This window comes from Marmota monax, unplaced genomic scaffold, assembly GCF_021218885.2.
Source record: "Marmota monax isolate L192 unplaced genomic scaffold, Marmota_monax_Labrador192_F-V1.1 WCK01_AAM20220418_F8-fsc00001, whole genome shotgun sequence".
Taxonomy (NCBI): domain Eukaryota; kingdom Metazoa; phylum Chordata; class Mammalia; order Rodentia; family Sciuridae; genus Marmota; species Marmota monax.
This window is the reverse complement of record NW_026693777.1, coordinates 44635848-44656901: the sequence shown is the minus strand read 5'-3', so window position 1 is coordinate 44656901 and position 21054 is coordinate 44635848. Positions and strand designations below refer to the sequence as shown.

Genomic DNA, 21054 nt, shown 5'->3' with positions numbered 1-21054 from the left:
GACATCACAGGGCGTTCCCGCCCGGGCGGAAGCCCTGGGAGCGCATCCCAGGCTAGCGTGGGTCTCTGGTCTCCACCAGCCGGGACTTCTTCCTACTGAGCTGTAGGAAGTGAGTCCCGGGGTCCCTAGTTCTCCAGAGGCTCTCAGGAGCGCCTGGCCTTAGCACAGTTGCAAAAGCAGCAGAACTTGGTGGTCTGTTTTTCTTTCTTCCTTGCCACTCGGGCTGGCTCCCAGAATCCTGGGATCGGCTGGAGGTGACAGCTGGGGCCGGAGACCCAAAAGGAGGTTGACGGGGTGACTGTGTGCCTAGGTTGATCACTGATCGCTGCGCTTCCTTCCCTCAGGTACCAGAGTCTTGGTGATAGGATGGGAAATAGTGCCCTCCGCGCTCACGTAGAAACGGCGCAGAAAACTGGTGTCTTTCAGCTTAAGGACCGTGGGCTGACCGAGGTGAGAATGGGAGAGATAAAACCAGGGAATTTACAGGGAGAGGGACGGCGGGGGCGGAGAAGCTAATCCGTGAGGGCTTCTTAACGCTATGAACCCTTTCTTCAGTTCCCCTCAGATTTGCAGAAACTGACAAGCAACCTTAGGACCATAGACTTGTCCAACAACAAGATAGAGAGCCTACCGCCTCTGCTGATAGGGAAGTTCACTTTGCTGAAGAGCCTCTCCCTGAACAACAACAAACTGAGTATGGCTTTTGCTCCTGGGAAGTTTTTATTAGTGATCAGAAGTTAAAAAGGGTGGATTTCTCTTACAAGATGATTTTTTTGTCGTCATTATGAAACTGTTCAGAGGGTTCACGATGCAGAATGACAAGAGTCCTTGAAACTTTCTACCTCCACTGCAAGGTTTCTTGGGTTATATGATGATTGATCTTTGGGATGTGATGTAAGCAAAATAGCTCATTTAAAAGGGAAAATGGAATGGGAAAGGGAGGCTGTTCCAAAAACTCACAAAATTGTTGTCGAATTGTGCCTCATCCCCTTTCTAAAAGGAGCCCATTGTATTCAGGAATGCTCCTGCATATTGATGGCACACTCATCTTCTGAAGACCATGTTGGTAAAATTTAATACCTAAAAGTGGTGCATGTGGGAATTCTGTGTTTTAACAAGAAGTGAAGCAGACTGATATAGTCTTTGTAATCTTTATCAAACGTGTTTTTTCAGCTCTATCAGATTCAGGTTTTTAATTTTTTTCTTTGCTAGATATTCTACCTGATGAATTATGCAATCTGAAAAAACTAGACACTCTAAGCCTAAACAACAATCACCTGAGAGAGCTGCCATCTACCTTTGGGCAGCTTTCTGCCCTCAAGACCTTGAGCCTTTCTGGGAACCAGCTGGGAGCACTACCACCCCAACTTTGTAGCCTACGGCACCTAGATGTGGTAGATCTCTCTAAGAACCAGATTCGGAGTATACCTGACATCGTGGGGGAGCTGCAGGTCATCGAACTCAATCTCAACCAGAACCAGGTCTAGAACTTTAGGGTTTTTTTTCTAGCATATGTTTGGGTTTATGGTCTCCTAATAAACTGTTATTCACAAAACTGTGATCATGGAATTGACTATCAAAGGCTAGATGAGAGATATATACTATAAACCGAACCAGTTTCAAAGCCCAAAGTGCCATGGAGTTAGTGGGGACTAACACTGGGTGTGTTTGCTGTCTAGGCTTTTTGGGGAGTGCGTAGCAGGTAACAGGGTAAGGGTAATTTCAAAAGTCAAACTACTAGCCAGATGTGTTGGCATATGCCTGTAATCCCAGCAACTCAGGAGCCTGAGGCAGGAGGATCACAAGTTTGTGACCATTTTGGCAACTTAGCAAGACCTTATCTCAAAAAAAAAAAAATTTTTTTTTTTTTAAAGAGGGATGGTGCCAGGCGGGTGGCACACACCTGTAATCCCAGAGGCTCTGAAGGGTGAGGCAGGAGGATCTTGAGTTCAAAGCTAGCCTCAGCAAAAGTGAGGGGCTAAGCAACTCATGAATTTCGTTCTTTGAGATCATCTCACCTTTTCCTTGAGATTATGGGGAAAATATCAGTTAAACTATAGGTATTAGTTGAGGACTTGCTACACATTGACCTCTGCTGATGCCTTAGATAATGCCTTAGACCCACTGACTTTAGTATATATAGAGTAACCTGGGGAGCTTGTTTAACGATATCACTGGGCCTTTATCCTTAGTGTTTCTGATTTATGAAGGATGGGATGAGATCTAAGGAGGTTGTTTCGCTCAATGATCCAGGTGATGGCCTGAAATACCAAGTAGTCAATAGAATTTGGTGACTTGGGCTAGATGTAGCTCAGTGGTAGAGCACTTGCCTAGCATGTGCCAGCCCTATGAAATTTGATTAATTTGAGTATTTGATGAGCTAAACAGTGAATGAGTCAAAGACAATTGTTTGGTATTGAGTTTGAGGGCCTAAAGGAATAGTGGTATAATTGAGTGGACATGCTGGGTTGATTATGGTGAATCATTTAACAAGAAATGCTTTCCTGAAAGTGGGAAACAAAAGTAGAATAGAGATGAGTAAATATGTATGTAGAAAAAAACATTTATATATTAAGTGAGGACTTCAAAAATGAACTTCCTGGGCTGGCGATATAGCTCAGTTGGTAGAGTGCCTGCCTCACATGCACAAGTTCCTGGGTTTAATCCCCAGCAACACACACACACACACACATGCACGCACACACACAATGAACTTCCTAGGAAAAAGTTGAAAGAGAATATGAAATATAAAGTATTAGGGACTGCTGCTTGAAAATGTCCATAAGGAAAAAGGGAAACCAATAATCAGGAATAATTCAAAAGATAGTAAGAAAAACCAAGTACTTATGTACAAGAAGTGGAAAAGTCAAATGCAATAGAAAATGATGGATTCTTGGCTTTGGCAATAAAGTAGTTGGTATATTTTTACACATAAAAGGTTGGCAGATTACAGGTAACTTTTTTGTTTAAATTTGTGTTAATTCTCAAAAAGCCACTGGTAACTTCAAAAAAGCATTTTATTTTTAAAGTGGAGGACTAGTAACAGAAGGTCTGTAACTGAGGCTTCTGTAGTGAGTAGGTAGTGAGAAAATGGAGGTGGTAAAAGAACTGGGACAAATAACAAGGTTTTTGTTTTTGTAATGTAAAAAGTAACCATTAGAGGGCTTGTGCTTTTTCCTATTATTGTTTTGTTATTCAATAGATATCTCAGATCTCAGTAAAGATATCTTGCTGTCCTCGCCTTAAAGTTCTTCGCCTGGAAGAGAACTGTCTTGAGCTCAGCATGCTTCCACAGAGCATCCTCAGTGACTCACAGATCTGTCTGCTTGCTGTGGAAGGCAATCTTTTTGAAATAAAGAAACTTCGAGAACTAGAAGGCTATGATAAGGTATTTATTTGTGTGGTAGCATACTTCTGCATTTCTAGTTACTAACCCAGAGAATGCTGAGGTAACCCACATGAATATTTTGTTCTTCCCAATTTTGAGGGTGGTTCTAAGAATTGGCAAAATGATATTGTGCCAAAATGGCTTTCTTTATAGACAGCTTATTGCAAATCATTTTCTGATATGTTTCATATTAAAATACAAAAAAAAAAAATTAGAACTTAAACCATGTGCTTTAAATTATTAGGTAGGTTTAATAGGAAATGGACCAAATCCAATAAAAGACAAAATTGCAGGGTGGGGGGAGCATGTAGAAACCTAAGTAACAGATAAACTTATATTTACTTATGCCAAAATACCATATATATATATATTTATATTTTTATATATATATATATAAATATATATATATATATATATATATATATATATTATTCTTTCATGACTTTTAGTACATGGAGAGGTTCACAGCCACCAAGAAGAAGTTTGCATGATGTTCTCCAGGACCATGGGAACCTTACAGGACAATGATATGGAAACTCTGTTGGAATCTGGCTGAAGCTAAGACTCTTGTTGTCAAGGATATCTGCAGTAAGGAGATGACACTCCAGGAGATTGTTTCGCTCAATGATCTCTTTTCCTTTTCAGGGCTATCTCAAACAAGCTAAAAGAAAAAGGAGACAGGAAGAGTCCTCCATTTTGACTCATGGATAGGGCAATGGACAATGCTTATCTTCAAAACCATCATTAGTTTGGCTTTAAGAAACCAGTAGCTAGTTGCTATTTATATGGTGAGGAGGTGCTGCCTGGTAACAGAATAGCTCCACACCACAGCTTGAGATTATGTTTAGTTTCAAAGTGTGAACTTCCATAAAAGTCAGTTGTCATTCCACCTAGGTGTTAACACTTTATATTTTTATCAAATTCATATTTGTGAGTTGCTATGGTTACTCTAAGGATTTATTGTTTTATTCTAGTCCATCAGTTTAGTTGTCTATACTTAGAATTTAGGATGCACATAAATATGACTATTTGTCTTGGTTCAAGTGTGCTTTGTCAGAGAAGCACCAACACAACACTAAGAGAGGTTCCCCAAGGCTGCAGTAGCAAATCCTTTACTATTGCATGTGCCTTATTGGTCGAGGGCTCTGAAGAGCTAAAAATGTATATGCAACACTTATATGATTTAAAAATGATTTCAATAATCAAGATTTTCCTGAAGCTTTGTTAAAAATTATGTCTTATTTCTGTAATCTTTCCCCTTTTTGTATTCATAACTCTACTAATCAAATTATCTTTAAGAAACCATTGCTACAATATTTTAAAACAAGTTATGTTTATCAAGTTTATTCTCTGAATGAGAGAATATACTAAATAAAGAATTTTTAATGATCTTTGACTGGAAACAAGTTTAATTCTTTAAAGGAAGAAGACAACTTTAAAATGTAAAGGGTCATTTGTTCTCTGAAAGTAAATTAGGGAGAAATGTTTCATGTTCTTGTTCAGGTTTCTTAAGTAATGAAATGCCTTTATGTGACTGATAATTAACATTTGGGGGTACTAGAACCATGCTTATTAACAGAACCTGAAAGTATAAAAGTAGCAGATTTCAGATTGTCAATGACATGAACATTTGAACAACTACTATTTTGGTCATTTTCCCCTCCATGGATATATTGGCAGTTCTCAGTAATGGTTAAACCTTGCTTAAAGGCAAGAAATCATAAGAGCTTACTATTTATGGGGCAATGTCTCTGACTTTAAATTTGGTCTGGGTATTCTCTATTTCCCATGTTATTTTCTCCTTCTCAGATAGGGGTTGCCAATTTATCAGTATCAATTGAGGAGCTGTTCCCCACTGACAAACCCCTAAACCTTAATGTTTATTATTCTTACTGATCCATTGAATGATTAACTTTTCTCTAAATACTTTAAATTTTTAACAAGTTAAATGTATCCATTTAATGATTAGCATTCTCCACCCCTGTAAGAATCAGTGACTACCACCCTTCACAATTTGGATACTTTATTTTCAGATACCCTCTCTTTACTCTCATTTGCCTATCCGATCATATCAGATCATTCTGCTCCTTAAACCCATGCTGCATTCTCTCCTTTGCCTTTATGTTGTTTGCTCTGTCAGGAATGCCCCTATTATGCTCCTTCTTCCCTATGTCTAAGCCTCTTCTCTAAATCTAATTAACTGTTCCTTCCATCTGCTACTATAGCACTTCTCACATTCTATATTTATCTTTCTTGCTAGACTAAACCACTTGAGGTCAGAGAATTTATAAAGTAATATACCCAGAGTTAATAGTGAGCAAGACTTAGACTAAAATATGAACTAAAAGTAGTCTGATTTATAGTCAGAGATCCTGATTCTATCTTGGCTACCAGCCCTAAGTCACTTACATTTTTTAGAGCTTGGCTTGGAAGTCAGTAGTATATTGAATAAGATCATGGGCCTTGGAGTCAGAACGATTCAGATTTGAATCCATAAAAGGCTGCCATTTATTAGCTTTTTGAGCAATTTACTCTCCTGTAAATATGGGTAATACCTTCTAATTCTCAAGTATGTTATAAAATACATAAAAGCACTTGGTATAGTGCCTATGACAAAGTAAGTAATCAATAAATCATACTATTTATCTCATCTATAAGGCATAAAACTAAAATTTAAGTTGTTTAGGAATGGGCTTAAAACTGCCATTAAAAAGATAAAAAATAACTCTTACTAAAATTCTAGATTATCCCAGTTCATATCAGATACACACACACACACACATACACATATATATATATGAGATGCGTACATATCATACATATCTTGAGATATATGCATATATATTATATATATCTGATAATCTCTAATGCCTTATCCCCTAGTTATTTTTTATCAGATAATCTCTAATGCCTTATCCCCTAGTTATTTTTTATCAGATATATATAATATATATATGCATATATCTCAAGATATGTATGATATGTATGCATCTCATATATATATATGTGTGTGTGTGTATCTGATATGAACTGGGATAATCTAGAATTTTAGTAAGAGAGTAACCTAAAGCAAACAGCTTTTTTTTAAATTTTTGTTTGTTTTTTAAAGCACTGAGGATTGAACCCAGAGATACTCTACCACTGAGTTATATCAACATTCCTATTTTTTTTTTTTTTTTTTTTTTGAGATGGAATCTTCCTAAGTTGCTGAGGGTCTCACTAAATTGCTGAAGAAGGCCCTGAATTTACAACCTTCCTGTAAATCTTCCAAGTAGCTGGATTACAGGCATGTGCCACTGAACCCTATGGGAAAACAGCAGTTTAAAAAGTTAAGTCTAAGTACACATGAGTATAACATGTTTGAGATACAGAGTTTAACAGGAGACTCATAATCCATATGTGACATAGAAAGAAAGATATAGAGTTGAAGTATGGAAACAAAGGATAAATTAAAACTAAATAAAGAAAAAAAATAGGCCCAGTGGTAAAGGATAAAAATCTCTGTCATTACAAGACTGGAAACTTGAAGGAGATTACTGTTAAAAAAAAATTAAGGGGCTGGGGATGTGGCTCAAGTGGTAGCGCGCTCGCGGGTTCGATGCTTGCGGCCCGGGTTCGATCCTCAGCACCACATACAAACAAAGATGTTGTGTCCGCTGAAAACTAAACAATAAATATTAAAATTTTTTAAAAAATTAAATTCAGTAGGAGATACTGTTTTTTTCTTTTTCCTATGTAGTTATAAATTAATATCATGTTTAGGGTTACATAACTAGTAAATGATTTAATCAAAATTTGGACCCAGGTGATCACACTCTAGAGCTTGTGTTAACCTTTCAAAAGTAATGGAAAAGGGCTGGGGTTCTGGCTCAGTCAGAGCACTTGCCTAGCATGTGTTAGGCACTGGGTTCGAATCTCAGCACTACATATAAATAAATATATAAAATAAAGAATCTCAGCACTGCATATAAATATATAAAATAAAGATCCATCAACAACAAATAAAAATATTTTAAAAAGTAATGGATGGGGCTGCGATTGTGGCTCAGCAGTAGAGTGCTTGCCTAGCTCGGGTGGGACCCGGGTTCGATCCTCAGCACCACATAAAAATAAAGGCATTGTGTTGTGTCCATCTACACCTAAAAAATAAATATTTTTTTTAAAAAGTAATGGAAAAAATGTTCACAGATGGTGTTATTGGAGAAAACCAAAAAGGCCTTTAAGTTAATAGCTTCCATTTCTAGTTCATTATGGGCCAAATTTCTAGGACTCTTACTTCTCACCTTTCTCAGTAGCAGAAGCTGTAGAAAAGTTTGTAACCTGGGATCTATGAGTAGGTTTTCAAGATCTGCATGATTCACATTCATGTGTTTAGTTCTCTGGGGAAAGGGGCTGTGTTGTCTGTCATCAAATTCACAAATGGATCCTTGACCAAAAAAGAGCTCTATTCTAGAGAAAATAGCAGCTATCATTCATTAAATTCCTACATTTACTAAGCACTATTATAAGGGCTTTAAAGGCATTAAACTCTATGCTTTGCAATTTTATGAGGTAGGAATCATTAATCCTCATATTCAGAAAAGGAAACTAAGGCACAGGAACAGGCTAGAGTCACCACAGCCAGCAAGAGCTAAAGTATAAATCCAGACAATTGGTGCCTTAACATGCACTTCAAACCAATTATACTGTGGGAGCAGTACAGTGGTATCCTCCAAATTATTTCCTTTAGCCAAAACAGTGTTTAAAAAAAAATTTTAGTGCTTTTAAGAAGGGCCCTTAGTATAGTACAATCTCCACTGTTTTACACCTTACTTTACACATTCACTTTCACCTGGCAAACTACTCTTTCTGACATGGAGCACTTTTATGAGGGAGGACCTAGTTGAGTCTTGCTTTATTTAAATATCTCCCTCTTCACCCTTTGAAAATTCCTGTTAGTTGTATCTTTTCCAGTATTGGATTGTTCTTTCCCAGAAACATCTGTTTAGTCACTGATAAAAGTGAGTGCAAATGAATGAGACTAATAATGATTACATTAAATGCACCACAGAAAGGAAAGTTCTGTTAATATTTCTAATAGAAATTGGAAAAGGGGCTGGGGTTATAGTACAGCAGTAGATCTAGCACTCGCCTTGTATGTGTGGGGCCCTGGGTTCGATCCTCAGCACCACATAAAAAAATAAATAAATAAATAAAGTCATTGTGTCCAACTACAACTAAAAAATAAAAAATAAAAGAAATTGGAAAAGAGCTAACAGCAGCTTTCCATTGGTGTGCTTCTTGACTTACGGACCTTTGCTTTATTCAATTTGTTAAACAGCAGCTGATGAAATTACTGTCCACAAAATAACAGTCACAGAAACATGTTACCTATCTTAAAGAACAATACCATTAATTAGTCACAAAGTTTAATTATGAGAATCAAGCAGTGGCTATTGGTCAAACCAATCCATATCCCTAGGTTCAAAGTGTGCAGAGGCTAGTTTTTAAATAAAGGTGACAAATCCAATTAGATTCTCACAACACTGTTCAGGATTTACATCAACTTGATTCTGGACATAGTTCAATACACAAAGCTAAAAGAATGACAGTGCAATCATCAATAATTAAACCAAATTAATTTTCCAAACCACTTTTAGTAGGGCAGAATAAATTCTAACTTTTAATAACTGTATAAAGCTACATAACCACATAACTATTTTTCTACCTGAGATCAAAATAAAATTCCTTTTTCCAATCTAAACATAATTCTTAGCATTGAGGTAAATCTGAATTCACATGATATATTTTATCAAACTTCCACAAAAATTTTAAGCCCTGCTTTTGAGAGAAATTCTCATATTACACATATGTATTTACATATACTTTTCTTCAAAGACTAATGACAAATTTATGAGATTAATAGGCCTGTAATGGGACCATGATATTATTAATAATATGAAAATAAAAAGCCACTCATTTATACAAAGTTTTCCTGAATGTGCAATATGAAATGAGATAACAAAATCTATGTATATAAATGAATCACTAAGAGTTCAGAAATTGAGCTCACTTTAACGAAAACTAATTATACTCTTTGGAGCAGAGGTTGCAAAAATAGTGATGTATGACAAAAATATTGTATATAAAAGCTCCAAAATTAAGCATTAGCCTTAATTGGCAAAAATTGCAATTTAAAAACTAAATCCAACTAGATCTTTACTGCGGCTATCCAACTTGTTTGTGGCTTTTACTGAAATGATGACCTCTCATCTCTCATTCTTCACCCACCACAAAACCAAAACCAAACCAAAAAAACACCTCTATAGCTCCCTTCTTCGTGGCTGTCTTTGGCAATGCTTCAGAATCTTGAAAACAAAAGAAATTGCTCAAGTAAATGAGAAGGAAGAAAATATGTGTGATTTATGAAAACCAATCTAAGAATATGAACTGAGAAAGAAAATACTAGAAGGAAGGATGAGCAACAGTCTACCCTCAAACAGGAATTAAAAAAAAAAAAAAATCAAAAAATCAGGCAAGCTGTCTCTGGCCCTTTTTCCACATTATCTCCAGATTAGAAGAGTATGGAACCAAAATATCAAACTCTGAAAAGGTAATGATTTAGGAGGAGGAACTGAAGTAAATAAATGATAGAGAAGTACAGCAGTAGCTTTAGCTGTCAATGAGTTTCTTTGCTCTGACATTGGCATTGTCAATACGATCTTTGTTGGTGTCAGCCTGAAAAAAAGAAAAAGATATGAGCATTACTTCACAAGGTAAGACATTCTAATAAAAGTGAAATTTAGGCTGGGTATGTTGCTTAGGAGTAGAGCCCATGCTTTGTAAGTACAAGCCCCAAGGTTCAATCCTCTGGACCCAAAGAAAAGTTTAATCAACATACTGATGAAACTCAAGAAACACTTTAAGTCACATTACAAAACTCATTTAAAGTAAGAAGTGACAGAATATAAAATTGACTTGGAAAAATCCTAATGCACAGAACTTGCCGGTATTTCATCAATTCTATTACATATTTTTTTCATAGTTCAACCCATCTGAAACTAGGATGCATCTTACAATCAATGGCAGTTTCTTCTTTTTTTAAGACAGGGTCTCACTATGTTACCCAGGTTGGCCTTGAACTCCCAGGCTCAAGTGATCCTCCTGCCTCAGTCTCCAGAGTAGCTGGGACTACAGGCAAACACCATTATGCCCAGATCTTCAATAGCATTTTTTCCCCCAATAAGATGTAAATAAATTTTAGTAAATCATGTAGCTAGAAAGTGGAGACAGTAGATTTGAACCCAAGCATATAAATTCAATAGAAAGCATCACCAACAGGGCTGAGGATGTGGCTCAAGTGGTAGCGCGCTTGCGTAGCGTGCGTGAGGCACTGGGTTCAATTCTCGGCACCATATACAAATAAAAATAAAGATATTGTGTCCATCTAAAACTGAAAAATATTAAAAAAAAAAAAAGAAAGCATCACCAACAGACTAGGCCACTTGGAAGTCAGAACCTTAGACAATGAAGATAAAATATGTAATCTTGAAAGTAGAGTTGACCATGCAGAGAAGATGATAAGAAACCATGAATAGAACATCCAAGAATTATGGGATAACATGAAAAGACCAAATTTAAGAGTTATCGGAATAGATGAAGGAGCAGAGATACAAATAAAAGAATGCACAATCTTTTCAATGATATAATAGCAGAAAATTTCCCCAACCTAAAGAATGGAATGGAAAATCAAATACAAGAGGCTTACAGGACCAAAATGTACAAAATTACAGCAGACTCACGCCAAGACACATTATAATGAGAATGACTAACACAGAGAATAAAGATAAAATCTTAAAGGCTGTGAGAGAAAAAAAAATCAAATTACATACAGGGGGAAACCAATTTGGATTTCAACTGATTTCTCATCCCAGACCCTCAAAGCTAGGAGGTCCTGGAATAATTTTATTTCAAGCTCTAAAAGAAAATGGATGCCAATCAAGAATTTTATATCCAGCAAAATTAAAGTTTCAGAATTGAAAATGAAATTAAAACATTCCATGATAAACAAAAATTAAAAGAATTCACAACTAGAAAGCCTACACTACAGAGCATTCTCAAGAAAATATTCCATGAGGATGAAATGGAAAAAAAAGTAAAAACCAGCAAAGGGAGGGTCTACACTAAACGGACATTCAACCAAATGAAAACCTAAGAGAAATCAAAAACCAGAAATAAATCAAAATGACAGGGAATACAAATCATATCTCAATATTAACCTTGAATGTTAATGTCCTAAACTCATCCATCAAAAGACATAGACTGGCAGATTGGATTAAAAAGCAAGACCCAACACTATGCTGTCTTCAAATGACTCACCTCATAGCAAAGACATCCACAGGCTGAAGGTAAAAGGATGGGAAAAAACCTTATCACTCATATGGACTGCATAAACCAGCAGGGTTTTCCATTCTCATTTCAGATAAATTAGACTTCAAACCAACGTTAATCAGAAGAGAGAAAGAAGGACATTTCATACTTCTTAAGGGAAGTTTATATAAGCAGGACATAACAATTATAAATATTTATGCCCCAAACAATGGAGCATCTATGTACATCAAACAAATCCTCCTCAATTTCAAGAGTCAAATAGACCACAATACAACAATACTGGGTGACTTTAACATACCTCAGTCACTACTGGACAGATCTTGTCAAACAAAAACTAAATAAGGAAACTATAGAACTAAATAATACAATCAATAATTTGGACTTAACAGACATATATAGAATATTTCATCCATCAATGAGCAAATATATTTTCTTCTCAGAGCACATGGCTCCTTCTAAACAGACCATAAGCAACTCTTAGTAAATACAAAAAAACAGAGATAATAAATACCCTGCATTCTATCAGACCATAATGGAATGAAATTAGAAATCAATGATAAAATAAAAAGTAGAAGTTACTGTAACAAATGGAGACTAAATAATACACAATTGAATGATGAATGAATAGTAGAAGAAATTAAGGATGAAATAAAAAAATTCTTAGAGGTAAATGAGAACACTGATGTAACATATCAAAATCTTTGAGACACTATGAAGTCAGTACCAAGTGGAAAGTTTATTGCATTGAGTACATTCCTTAAAAGAAGAAAAAGTCAATAAATAAATGACCTAATGCTAAATCTCAAAGCCCTAGGAAAAGAAGAACAAATCAACACCAAAAGCAGTAGAAGACAGGAAATAATTAAAATCAGAGCTGAAATTAATGAAACTAAAACAAAAGAAACAATTGAAAAAATTGACAAAACAAAAAGTTGGTTCTTTGAAAAAAATAAATAAAATAGATAGATAAACCCCTGGCCATACAAATGAAAAGAAAGAGAGAGAAAACTCAAAATTACTAAAATACAAGATGAAGAAGGAAATATCACAACAGACACATCTGAAATACAAAAGGTAATTAGAAACTATTTTGAAAATTTACACTCTTAATAAAATAGAAAATATGGAAGACATCGACAAATTTCTAGAGACATATGACCTACCCAAACTGAATGAGAAGGTCATACACGATTTAAACAGATCAATTTCAAGTAATGAAATAGAAAATGCCATCAAAAGCTTACAACCAAGAAAAGCCCAGGACCAGATGGATTCTCAGCCAGGTTCTACAAGACTTTCAAAGAAGAATTGATACCAACACTCCTCAAAGTATTCCATGAAATAGAAAAGGAGGGAACTCTTCCAAACTCATTCTATGAGTCTAATATCACCCTGATACCAAAACCAGACAAAGACATATCAAGGAAAGAAAACTTCAGACCAATATTCCTGATAAACATAGATGCAAAAATTCTCAACAAAATTCTGGCAAATTGGGGGCTGGGGTTGTGGCTCAGCGGTAGAGCGCTCGCCTAGCATGTGCAAGGCGCTGGGTTCGATCCTCAGTGCCACATAAAAATAAATAAATAAAATAAAAGTATTTAAAAAAAGGCAGTATCTTAAAAAAAAAAATCTGGCAATGGCATACAAAAACATAGTGTGCCACAATCAAGTGGGATTAATCCCAGGGATGCAGGGTTGGTTCAACATATGAAATAAATAAACATAATTCATCATATTAATAGACTTAAAAACAAGAATCATACATCTCAATAGATGCAGGAAAAGCATTTGACAAAATACAGCACACCTTCATGTTCAAAACACTAGAAAAACTAGGGATAGTAGGAACATACCTAAACATTGTAAAATCTATATATGCTAAACCCAAGGCCAGCATTATTCTAAGTGGTAAAAAAATTGATAGCATTTCTGATGAAATGAAATATGATAACAATGCTCTCTGAACCACAGAATTCCAATGGAGTTACTCTAGGTCTAACCCACAGAGAGTGAAAAAGATCTTTGGAACAGATGTATTACCACCTACACTGATATCTAAATTAAAATCATGGGTAATACATAGCCTAAAACCAAACAATAGCCTTAAAGGCATCTTATGAACCATTATTTGCTTCAAAACAAATCCACTGGGCTGGGGATGTGGCTCAGTGTTACAGCAGTTGCCTACTATGGTGCAAGGCCTTACCTAGGTTTGATCCTCAGCATCAAAAAAGAAAAAGAAATCCAGTATAAGTGATTCAACAGAGAGCCAAGCTTTAAAAGTGACCATCTTCTAAAGTACACTGGGGTTTTAATCAACTGTGGCTTTTAAATTTGACTTCCAAATTCTGAAAAACATTTTCCTTTCAGTATCTTTTATATAGCATGTAATGCAAAAAAAAAGAATCATAATTTTCGTTTGCTCACATGACTATATGCTACTAGTTAATAAAATAAAAGCAATATTTATGGGGGAAGGGAAGCATACTCAAAGGTTAGAATAGATTCTAAGCTTTATGTGTGAAGGTTTAAGTAAAACAACTTTATCCCAAGGCTGTGGTTACAAAATAAACCAAATGCTATGAGCAAGATAGGAGGATTCTACCTTTGTTTTTAATGTGTTAGAACTGCCACCTCATCAAAACTGTAAAATCCTATAAGGACAGGATCTTATTCTATTGTTTCCCCCCAAAGTGTCTAACATAGATGTTCATTACTAAACAATTACCAGATTGGATGTTTCATTTTATTATGGCCATAAAAGGCTTTTACCTTTTCTGTGATTCGGTCTATTTGTCGATTCTGAGCTTCAATTTCATTGCCCATGTCCAGGGCCATGTTCTTTAGATTTCCTAGGATACTGCCCACTTGAGTCAGGTTCTCTTCCATCTCATCCTCTCTGGCATCATTAGTTATACTGTCACAAAAGGAGAGTTAATTTTAGTTTTTTTTGTTGAGTTACAATAAACTAAATCTGGATTTAATTTTCATAAAAATGAGTCATTAAAAAATAATTAAAAATGATGAGTAATCAATATTATGCTCAGCAAGTATTAGAACCAAAGTGTGATTCCCAGTATCACCTGGATTCCTGTTAAACACAAGAATATATTAAGTCTCACACCCTTGCAGAAGTACTGAATAAGAAACTATATTTGGATCCCAGCAATCTGTACTGTCGTTTTGTTTTGTTTTTCTCCCATAGACAGGATTTTGCTATGTTCCCCAAGCTTGGCCTTGAGCTGCTAGGCTCAAGTGATCCTCTTGCCTTAGCCTCCTGAGTAGTTGGGACTACAGACATGCATTTACCATATCTGCATCAATCTATGTTTTAACAAACTCTCAGGGGATTCTAATGTACACCTATTAAGAACCATTGTTCTGAAACTGGTTGGAAATTGTAGATGAAGAGCCAAACATGTCCTGGTACCTTACTTTTGTAAGTAAAGTTTTATTTAAAACTATGCTCATTTATTGACAAATTTTCTCTGGCTACTTTCTCTAACACAGCTGAGTAATTGTAACAGAGACTATATAGACTGAAGTCTGAAATATTTACTATCCAGCCCTTTACAGATATCTTTATAGGAATTAAGCCAACCCCTGCTTTAGATGTTACATTTTGTGACATATATATCCTATTTGTAGAAGTAAATATGCCTACTTCAGTAATTTGGAAAGTCTTAAAAAATATAGAGAAATCAATCTCATTATCCATGAACAACAACCATGGTCAACATTTGTTAGAAGACAGATATATTTTTTCTTTCTTTTTATTTGCTCTAATTAGTTATATACGACAGTAGAATGCATTTTGACATATTATACACAAACAGAGCACAATTTCTCATTCCTCTGGCGGCTGTACCTAGTGCAGAGTCACACCAATAGTGTATGTATGTACATAAGGTAATAATGTCTGTTTTGTTCTACTGTCCTTCCCATCCCCAGAGCGCCACCCCTCCCCCTCATTCCCCTCTAAACAATCCAAAGTTCCTTCATCCTTCCCTATTCCCCCAGAAGACAGATTTTTTAATGCATTTTTTTTCTTCTGGGTATTAGGGATTGAACTCAGGAGCACTTGACCAATAAGCCACATCCCCAGCCCTATTTTGTATTTTATTTAGAGACAGGGTCTCACTGAGTTGCTTAGCACCTCGCTTTTGCTGAAGCTGGCTTTGAACTTGTGATTTTCCTGCCTCAGCCTCCCCAGCCACTGGGATTACAGGTGTGCGCCACCATGCCCAGCTTAAATGCATTTTTAAAGCAGAATAAATTTTATTTCTGTTTGGAGCATTAGGCTTCATGTACAACTACACCCAACCTCTTAAGTGAGCCATTCATTAGGAAAGATGAAGAAATATTGGGAGAAGATGGCATACCGTTTAATGTATCCACCACTGGCTGCTCCTGTAGTTGGTTGCTGAGGTTGACCATTTGTTACTCGGCCCGGTTGCTTAGATACTACATTGCTAGGTGAATTGTCTCCGCCATCTCCCCATGTTGCCTTATACGCCTTTCCAGACTCAAAATTCTTCGTCCTATATAAGAATCAGGAGTACAGAAACATACCAAAAGCAGGAGAAGTAGAGTTGTGATTATTAGTGCTATAGTTAATTTAAGGATGACCCTAATACCTTTAGCAGAAAAGCTGCAAACAGCTAAATCTAGATTATCTATACTAAGCTCCATGGTAATAGAAGATATGATAAAGATTAGTGATGTAAACCCACTACCATTAAATCATTTTTAAACAGCCCAAATGCTACTACTATTAAATCTGCACTAAGCTGTTAGCAAATAGCAAAATGCAATTATTTGATTTTTTCAAGGTTCCTCAGCCTGTAGCATTTTCCAGAACAGAGGTTAATGGATGCTAGGGAAAAGAAAATAAGGCATCTCTGAGGTTGAAAAGGGATGACAGAGTAAGAAGACCGAGTAGGTAATAATTTGACCCTGTTCTTTGCTCTGTCTTATTAGAACTGAAGTAGTTTTGGCAGATCAGTTTTGTGTTAGTTTTGCATGAAAATTTCAAAAAGAATTTTTTTAAAAAACAAACAAGGGGCTGGGGTTGTGGCTCAGTGGTAGAGTGCTCGCCTAGCACGTGTGAGGCACTGGGTTCAATCCTCAGCACCACATAAAAATAAATAAATAAAATAAAGTTATTGTGTCCATCTACAACTAAAAGAAAAATATTTAAAAAATAACAAACAAGCAAAATACATAAAGGAAAAACACAAGTTATTTCCAAATTGAACAATCAATTGATAAATAACCACCTTGCCACACTGGTGCCAGTTACAAATTCTCTGTTGAGGGCTTTTTTATTTAGGAGTTTACCTTTTCTTCTTCTTCTTCTTCTTTTTGGGGGTACCAGGGATTGAACTCAGGGGCAGTCAACCACTGAGCCACATCCTCAACCCTATTTTGTATTTTATTAGAGACAGTGTCTCACTGAGTTTGCTTAGCGCCTTGCTTTTGCTGAGGCTGGCTTTGAACTCACGATCCTCCTGTCTCAGCCTCCCGAACGGCTGGGATTACAGGCATGCACCCGACTTTATCTTTTGCAAACTAAAATATGCAGCCCCCTTCTGTGAAGAAATTAGCCTTCAGGATGATAAAATGCTTAAGCAACTCTGTGATTAACCCTTTGTGCATGTGGTACTGGGGACTGAATCCATAGGTACTCTACTACTGGGCCACATCCCCAGCTGTTTTTATTTTTAATTTTTTAAAAAGTATATTCATATATTTATTTTTATGTGGTGCTGAAAATCAAACCCAGTGCCTCATACATGCAAGGCAAGTGCTGTACAATGAGCTACAGCCCCAACCCCCTTATTTTTCATTTTGAAAGAGTACTTTGCTAAATTACCCAGACTAGTCTCAAACTTGTGATCTTTCTGCCTCGGCTTCCCAAATTGATGGGATTACGGGTCTGTGCCACTGTGCCCAGCTACGTAATAAATTTTAATGAGATTAAGAACTCTGTTTGGAGCCAGGTGCCTTGGCACATACCTGTAATCACAGTGCCTCAGAAAGCTGAGGCAGGAGGATTGAAAGTTCAAAGCCAGCCTCAGCAATTTAGCGAGGCCCTAAGCACATTCATCAAGACCCTGTCTCTAAATAAAATATTTTAAAAAGGCTGGGGATGTGGCTCTGTGGTAAAGCTCCCTTGGGCTCAAACCCTGGTATAAAAACAAAACAAACAAAACTCTGTTTTCTTAGATTAAGATGAGTATATTAATTTACATTAGATTTATACTTGATTGTCAGTTCTTTAACTATCACATTTTCTTCCATTTAAATGTCTCATTTTAGAATAGCAACTTTGAAAAAAAGAATTTGAAATATCCCTTAATCAATTCAGAAAGCTTCTATAAAAGAAGAAAATACAGTAATTATCAAGATATGAGCACAAAAACATTAACAACTTCTTTTTCTAGTTCTGGTTTCCGTCAACATTTGCATGAGCTGAACAAAAATAGGAAAGAAAAAAAGGCCAAATATATTACCTATTTGTTTTTCATATTGAGGAGAAAAGGATCAAATATTACCAAATGTAATATGAGTGAGTAAGTGTGAGTGTTTTGGGTGATCAGACAGGAAAAAAGAAAAGGGCAAACAAAGGATAGGAATCAGATGCTTTTTTTTTTAAGCATTTAATTACTGTCTTCATAATTTTTATAAACATCCAGAATTAAGGAGGATTCAAGACATTAAAACGTAAATAAAACATTTGGTAAACTGACTAAAGGATTAACTCCCATGAAAAATTAAGCTCTGTATTAATTCAATATAAAACGATTGTAAGCTAATATAAGACATAATAGGAATTATGGGACAAATAATAACATGTTAAAGAAAGGTGCACATGGAACATTTAAAATTTATATTCCATCTTATTCCAAATAAGATTTAAGATGACTATATTAGTGATTAATTTCTGAGAATTCCATCTAAGAATTAACTAATTCCTTGATTTGGTAGTGGCCTAAATCAGGGGGAATCCAAATTATTAGAAACAAAACTTGAATCAGGAAATCCTGATTCAGGAATAGAAAGGAGTAAGGAAATTTAGTGAGACAGAATCCTGAAATCAAAGTCTTATGAAATAAGAGATGCATTTAATCTCAATTCCCTTACCTTTAATTAAGAACTAGACTACCACAGCTCTCTACAAAGATCAATCTATTTCAAACTTAGAAAATTTCAGGAGTATTTTTATTTTGGATATATTACAGTTAGTTAGCAAAAACTTAATTTTTGGAGCCATTAGTCAAAGGGAGTTATCATAAATTAAGATCCTTTTGTCAAGTCCATCTTTTGTCAGATAGCACCCATCAAGAACAAATTCACTTTACATTACACACCACAGCACGGTTTTTAAGACAGTTTCCATCATTCACAAAACCATGCACATGCACAGAAAAGCCATTTGAAGCATCACCTTTAAGTAGCAGGTTAGCAGCCCAAACTGCGCCATAAGACTGCATCTTAAAGTTCCCTTTGATCAGTTACTGAGCCCGGCTTCTGATGTTAAATCTTCATTTTTAGTAAGCAGATTAGAAAGGAAAAGATTAGGTGAGAGAATGAAATGCAGAAAATAGTAATTGCCAGTCAAACAGAACAGAAACAGGTTTAGAGATATAAAAACATAATGCATTCAAATTCCTGCCTGGTTTCATAGAAACAACCAACATCTGAGAATCTAGATAAAAAGAAAAGCAAGAAAACTATTTAAAACATAACACACTTCATTTTTCCTCAGAATGTTATTAGGATGGTGATATTTTTTCCTAAAATTATAAAAATTATTATGAGAGAAAGCAAACATTAAAGGGTGATATTGTGAAACTTCCTCTTTCTTTAGAGATATAAATGTCTTTTAATTATTTCTGTTATATATTTTATTTGCAATGTAATTTTAAAAAAATCTTTTTATGTCAAACTCTCCCATCAGCCAACAAGTTTCTCAAGGCCATTCAATACATAAGTTTTTACTGAGTATCTACAGATATCATGTAAGGCATAGCATTAAAAAAAAAATAGTAATGATATATACAACAGGTAGGACCATAGGTATGTCTTATTGATATTTGTTATCTCGAGTGAGTAGGAAGAGGAATCACTCAGTTGTTGAATGAAATTTAATTCTTTAATTATTTTAATCACTCCAAGCTGAATTTTTAACCTCAATATGACTTAAGGTTAGAACAGAAAACCTGTTGTGCCAATTTTGAACTTCTCTAGCAATTCGTCCAGAAATACCAATTTGTCTTCAAAGTAGGTGCCATTATCTTAGACTTTTTAAGTACCTTGTAAAATAGGCAAGTTAAGAACAAAAAATACCTTGCCTAAGAATCATTAAACTGAGAATTCAAACAGCTTACTACTCTGTGACTTCCCAGGTGTGCCTCTTTTTAAACTCTTGTTAATTAAAATTATAATTTATCAGTTAGTATAAAAAATATAGGATTATTTGGGAGGCTAAGGCAGGAGGATCCAAGTTTGAGGCCAGCATCAAAACCTTAGCAAGACCCTGTCTCAAAATTAAAAAATAAGGGCTGAGGATGTATTTCAGTGGTAGAGTGTTTCCAAGATTCAATCCCTAGTATGAGGGGTGGAGGGGAATGTAAATATACGTATTAGGGAATGAATGCAGGATTAGGAGAGAAAACAAAAAAAGAAAGAATAGATATAGAAAAAGAACAAAAATAAAAAATATGGGTTTTTAAAAAGACTATATACTACTTTGTTTTTAGAATTCAAATATTCATTAATGTCATTTATCTGAAATTTTTAAGTCTAATCTTCATAGTCTCTTATTAAATTCTAATAGTTCCTTAGAAAAAATCATCTGTAGTTACAATTTCCTCCTAGGGATGGGGATGTAGCTCAGTGTTAAAGCACCTGTCAAGCATACATGAGGCTCTGAGTTCAATCCCCAGCACTGGAAAAAAACAAAAACAATGACAACAAAAAATTTTGCTTCTAATTCCAAGTTCTTCTAAGTAAAGCTATTTCCCATATCTTATATAAAAGATTTGCTGACCTAGCTTCAATTATCCTTTCGAACAAAAACATCTGAAAGAACAAATCTACTCAAGACAGTTTCTATTCAGCAATACACCAGCAAACATCAATAACAAAAAGGTTCATTCTTTTCTTCTCAAAGTCAAGCAATGTAGCATAGAGTTCAATGACAGTATCTCATTGTTTACTTAACTTCTGTATTTACATTTTTTTTTACTGTAAAAGCTTGCAATGTTTATTAGAAACTTAATGTATTT

At 35.4% G+C, this 21054-nt stretch overlaps 2 protein-coding genes across 5 annotated transcripts in view; one reads left to right on the top strand and one right to left on the bottom strand.

Annotated features, from left to right (window-relative positions):
• The first annotated feature begins 2 nt into the window (after positions 1-2).
• Lrrc57 (leucine rich repeat containing 57) lies at positions 3-4777 on the top strand. 4 transcript variants are annotated; one of them, XM_046461259.2, is made up of 6 exons: positions 3-254; positions 345-450; positions 556-694; positions 1213-1481; positions 3203-3388; positions 4034-4777. In XM_046461259.2, exons 2-6 carry the CDS (start codon positions 367-369, stop codon positions 4097-4099), a joined length of 744 nt encoding a protein of 247 aa, XP_046317215.1. In that variant the 5' UTR covers positions 3-254; positions 345-366; the 3' UTR covers positions 4100-4777. The 4 variants fall into 4 exon arrangements, with proteins under 4 accessions (XP_046317215.1, XP_046317217.1, XP_058440704.1 ...); XM_046461261.2 differs by having other exon boundaries at positions 3838-4777; XM_046461260.2 differs by having other exon boundaries at positions 8-109.
• A 3883-nt stretch (positions 4778-8660) lies between these two features.
• Snap23 (synaptosome associated protein 23) overlaps positions 8661-21054 on the bottom strand; it is a 43614-nt gene continuing 31220 nt past the window's right edge. Inside the window, exons 6-8 of the mRNA XM_046461500.2 lie at positions 16144-16302; positions 14534-14678; positions 8661-10105 (exon numbers count right to left, since the gene is read on the bottom strand). Of these exons, the coding sequence (XP_046317456.1) occupies positions 10040-10105; positions 14534-14678; positions 16144-16302 (370 nt within the window). The 3' untranslated portion in view covers positions 8661-10039. The remainder of the gene's footprint in view (positions 10106-14533; positions 14679-16143; positions 16303-21054) is intronic.

Coding starts and splice junctions, on each gene's coding strand:
- Lrrc57 (XM_046461259.2), top strand. CDS start 367: ATGGGAAATAGTGCCCTCCGCGCTCACGTAGAAACGGCGCAGAAAACT. Junction 451..555: donor AGGACCGTGGGCTGACCGAG/GTGAGAATGGGA, acceptor CCCTTTCTTCAG/TTCCCCTCAGATTTGCAGAA. Junction 695..1,212: donor CCTGAACAACAACAAACTGA/GTATGGCTTTTG, acceptor TTTCTTTGCTAG/ATATTCTACCTGATGAATTA.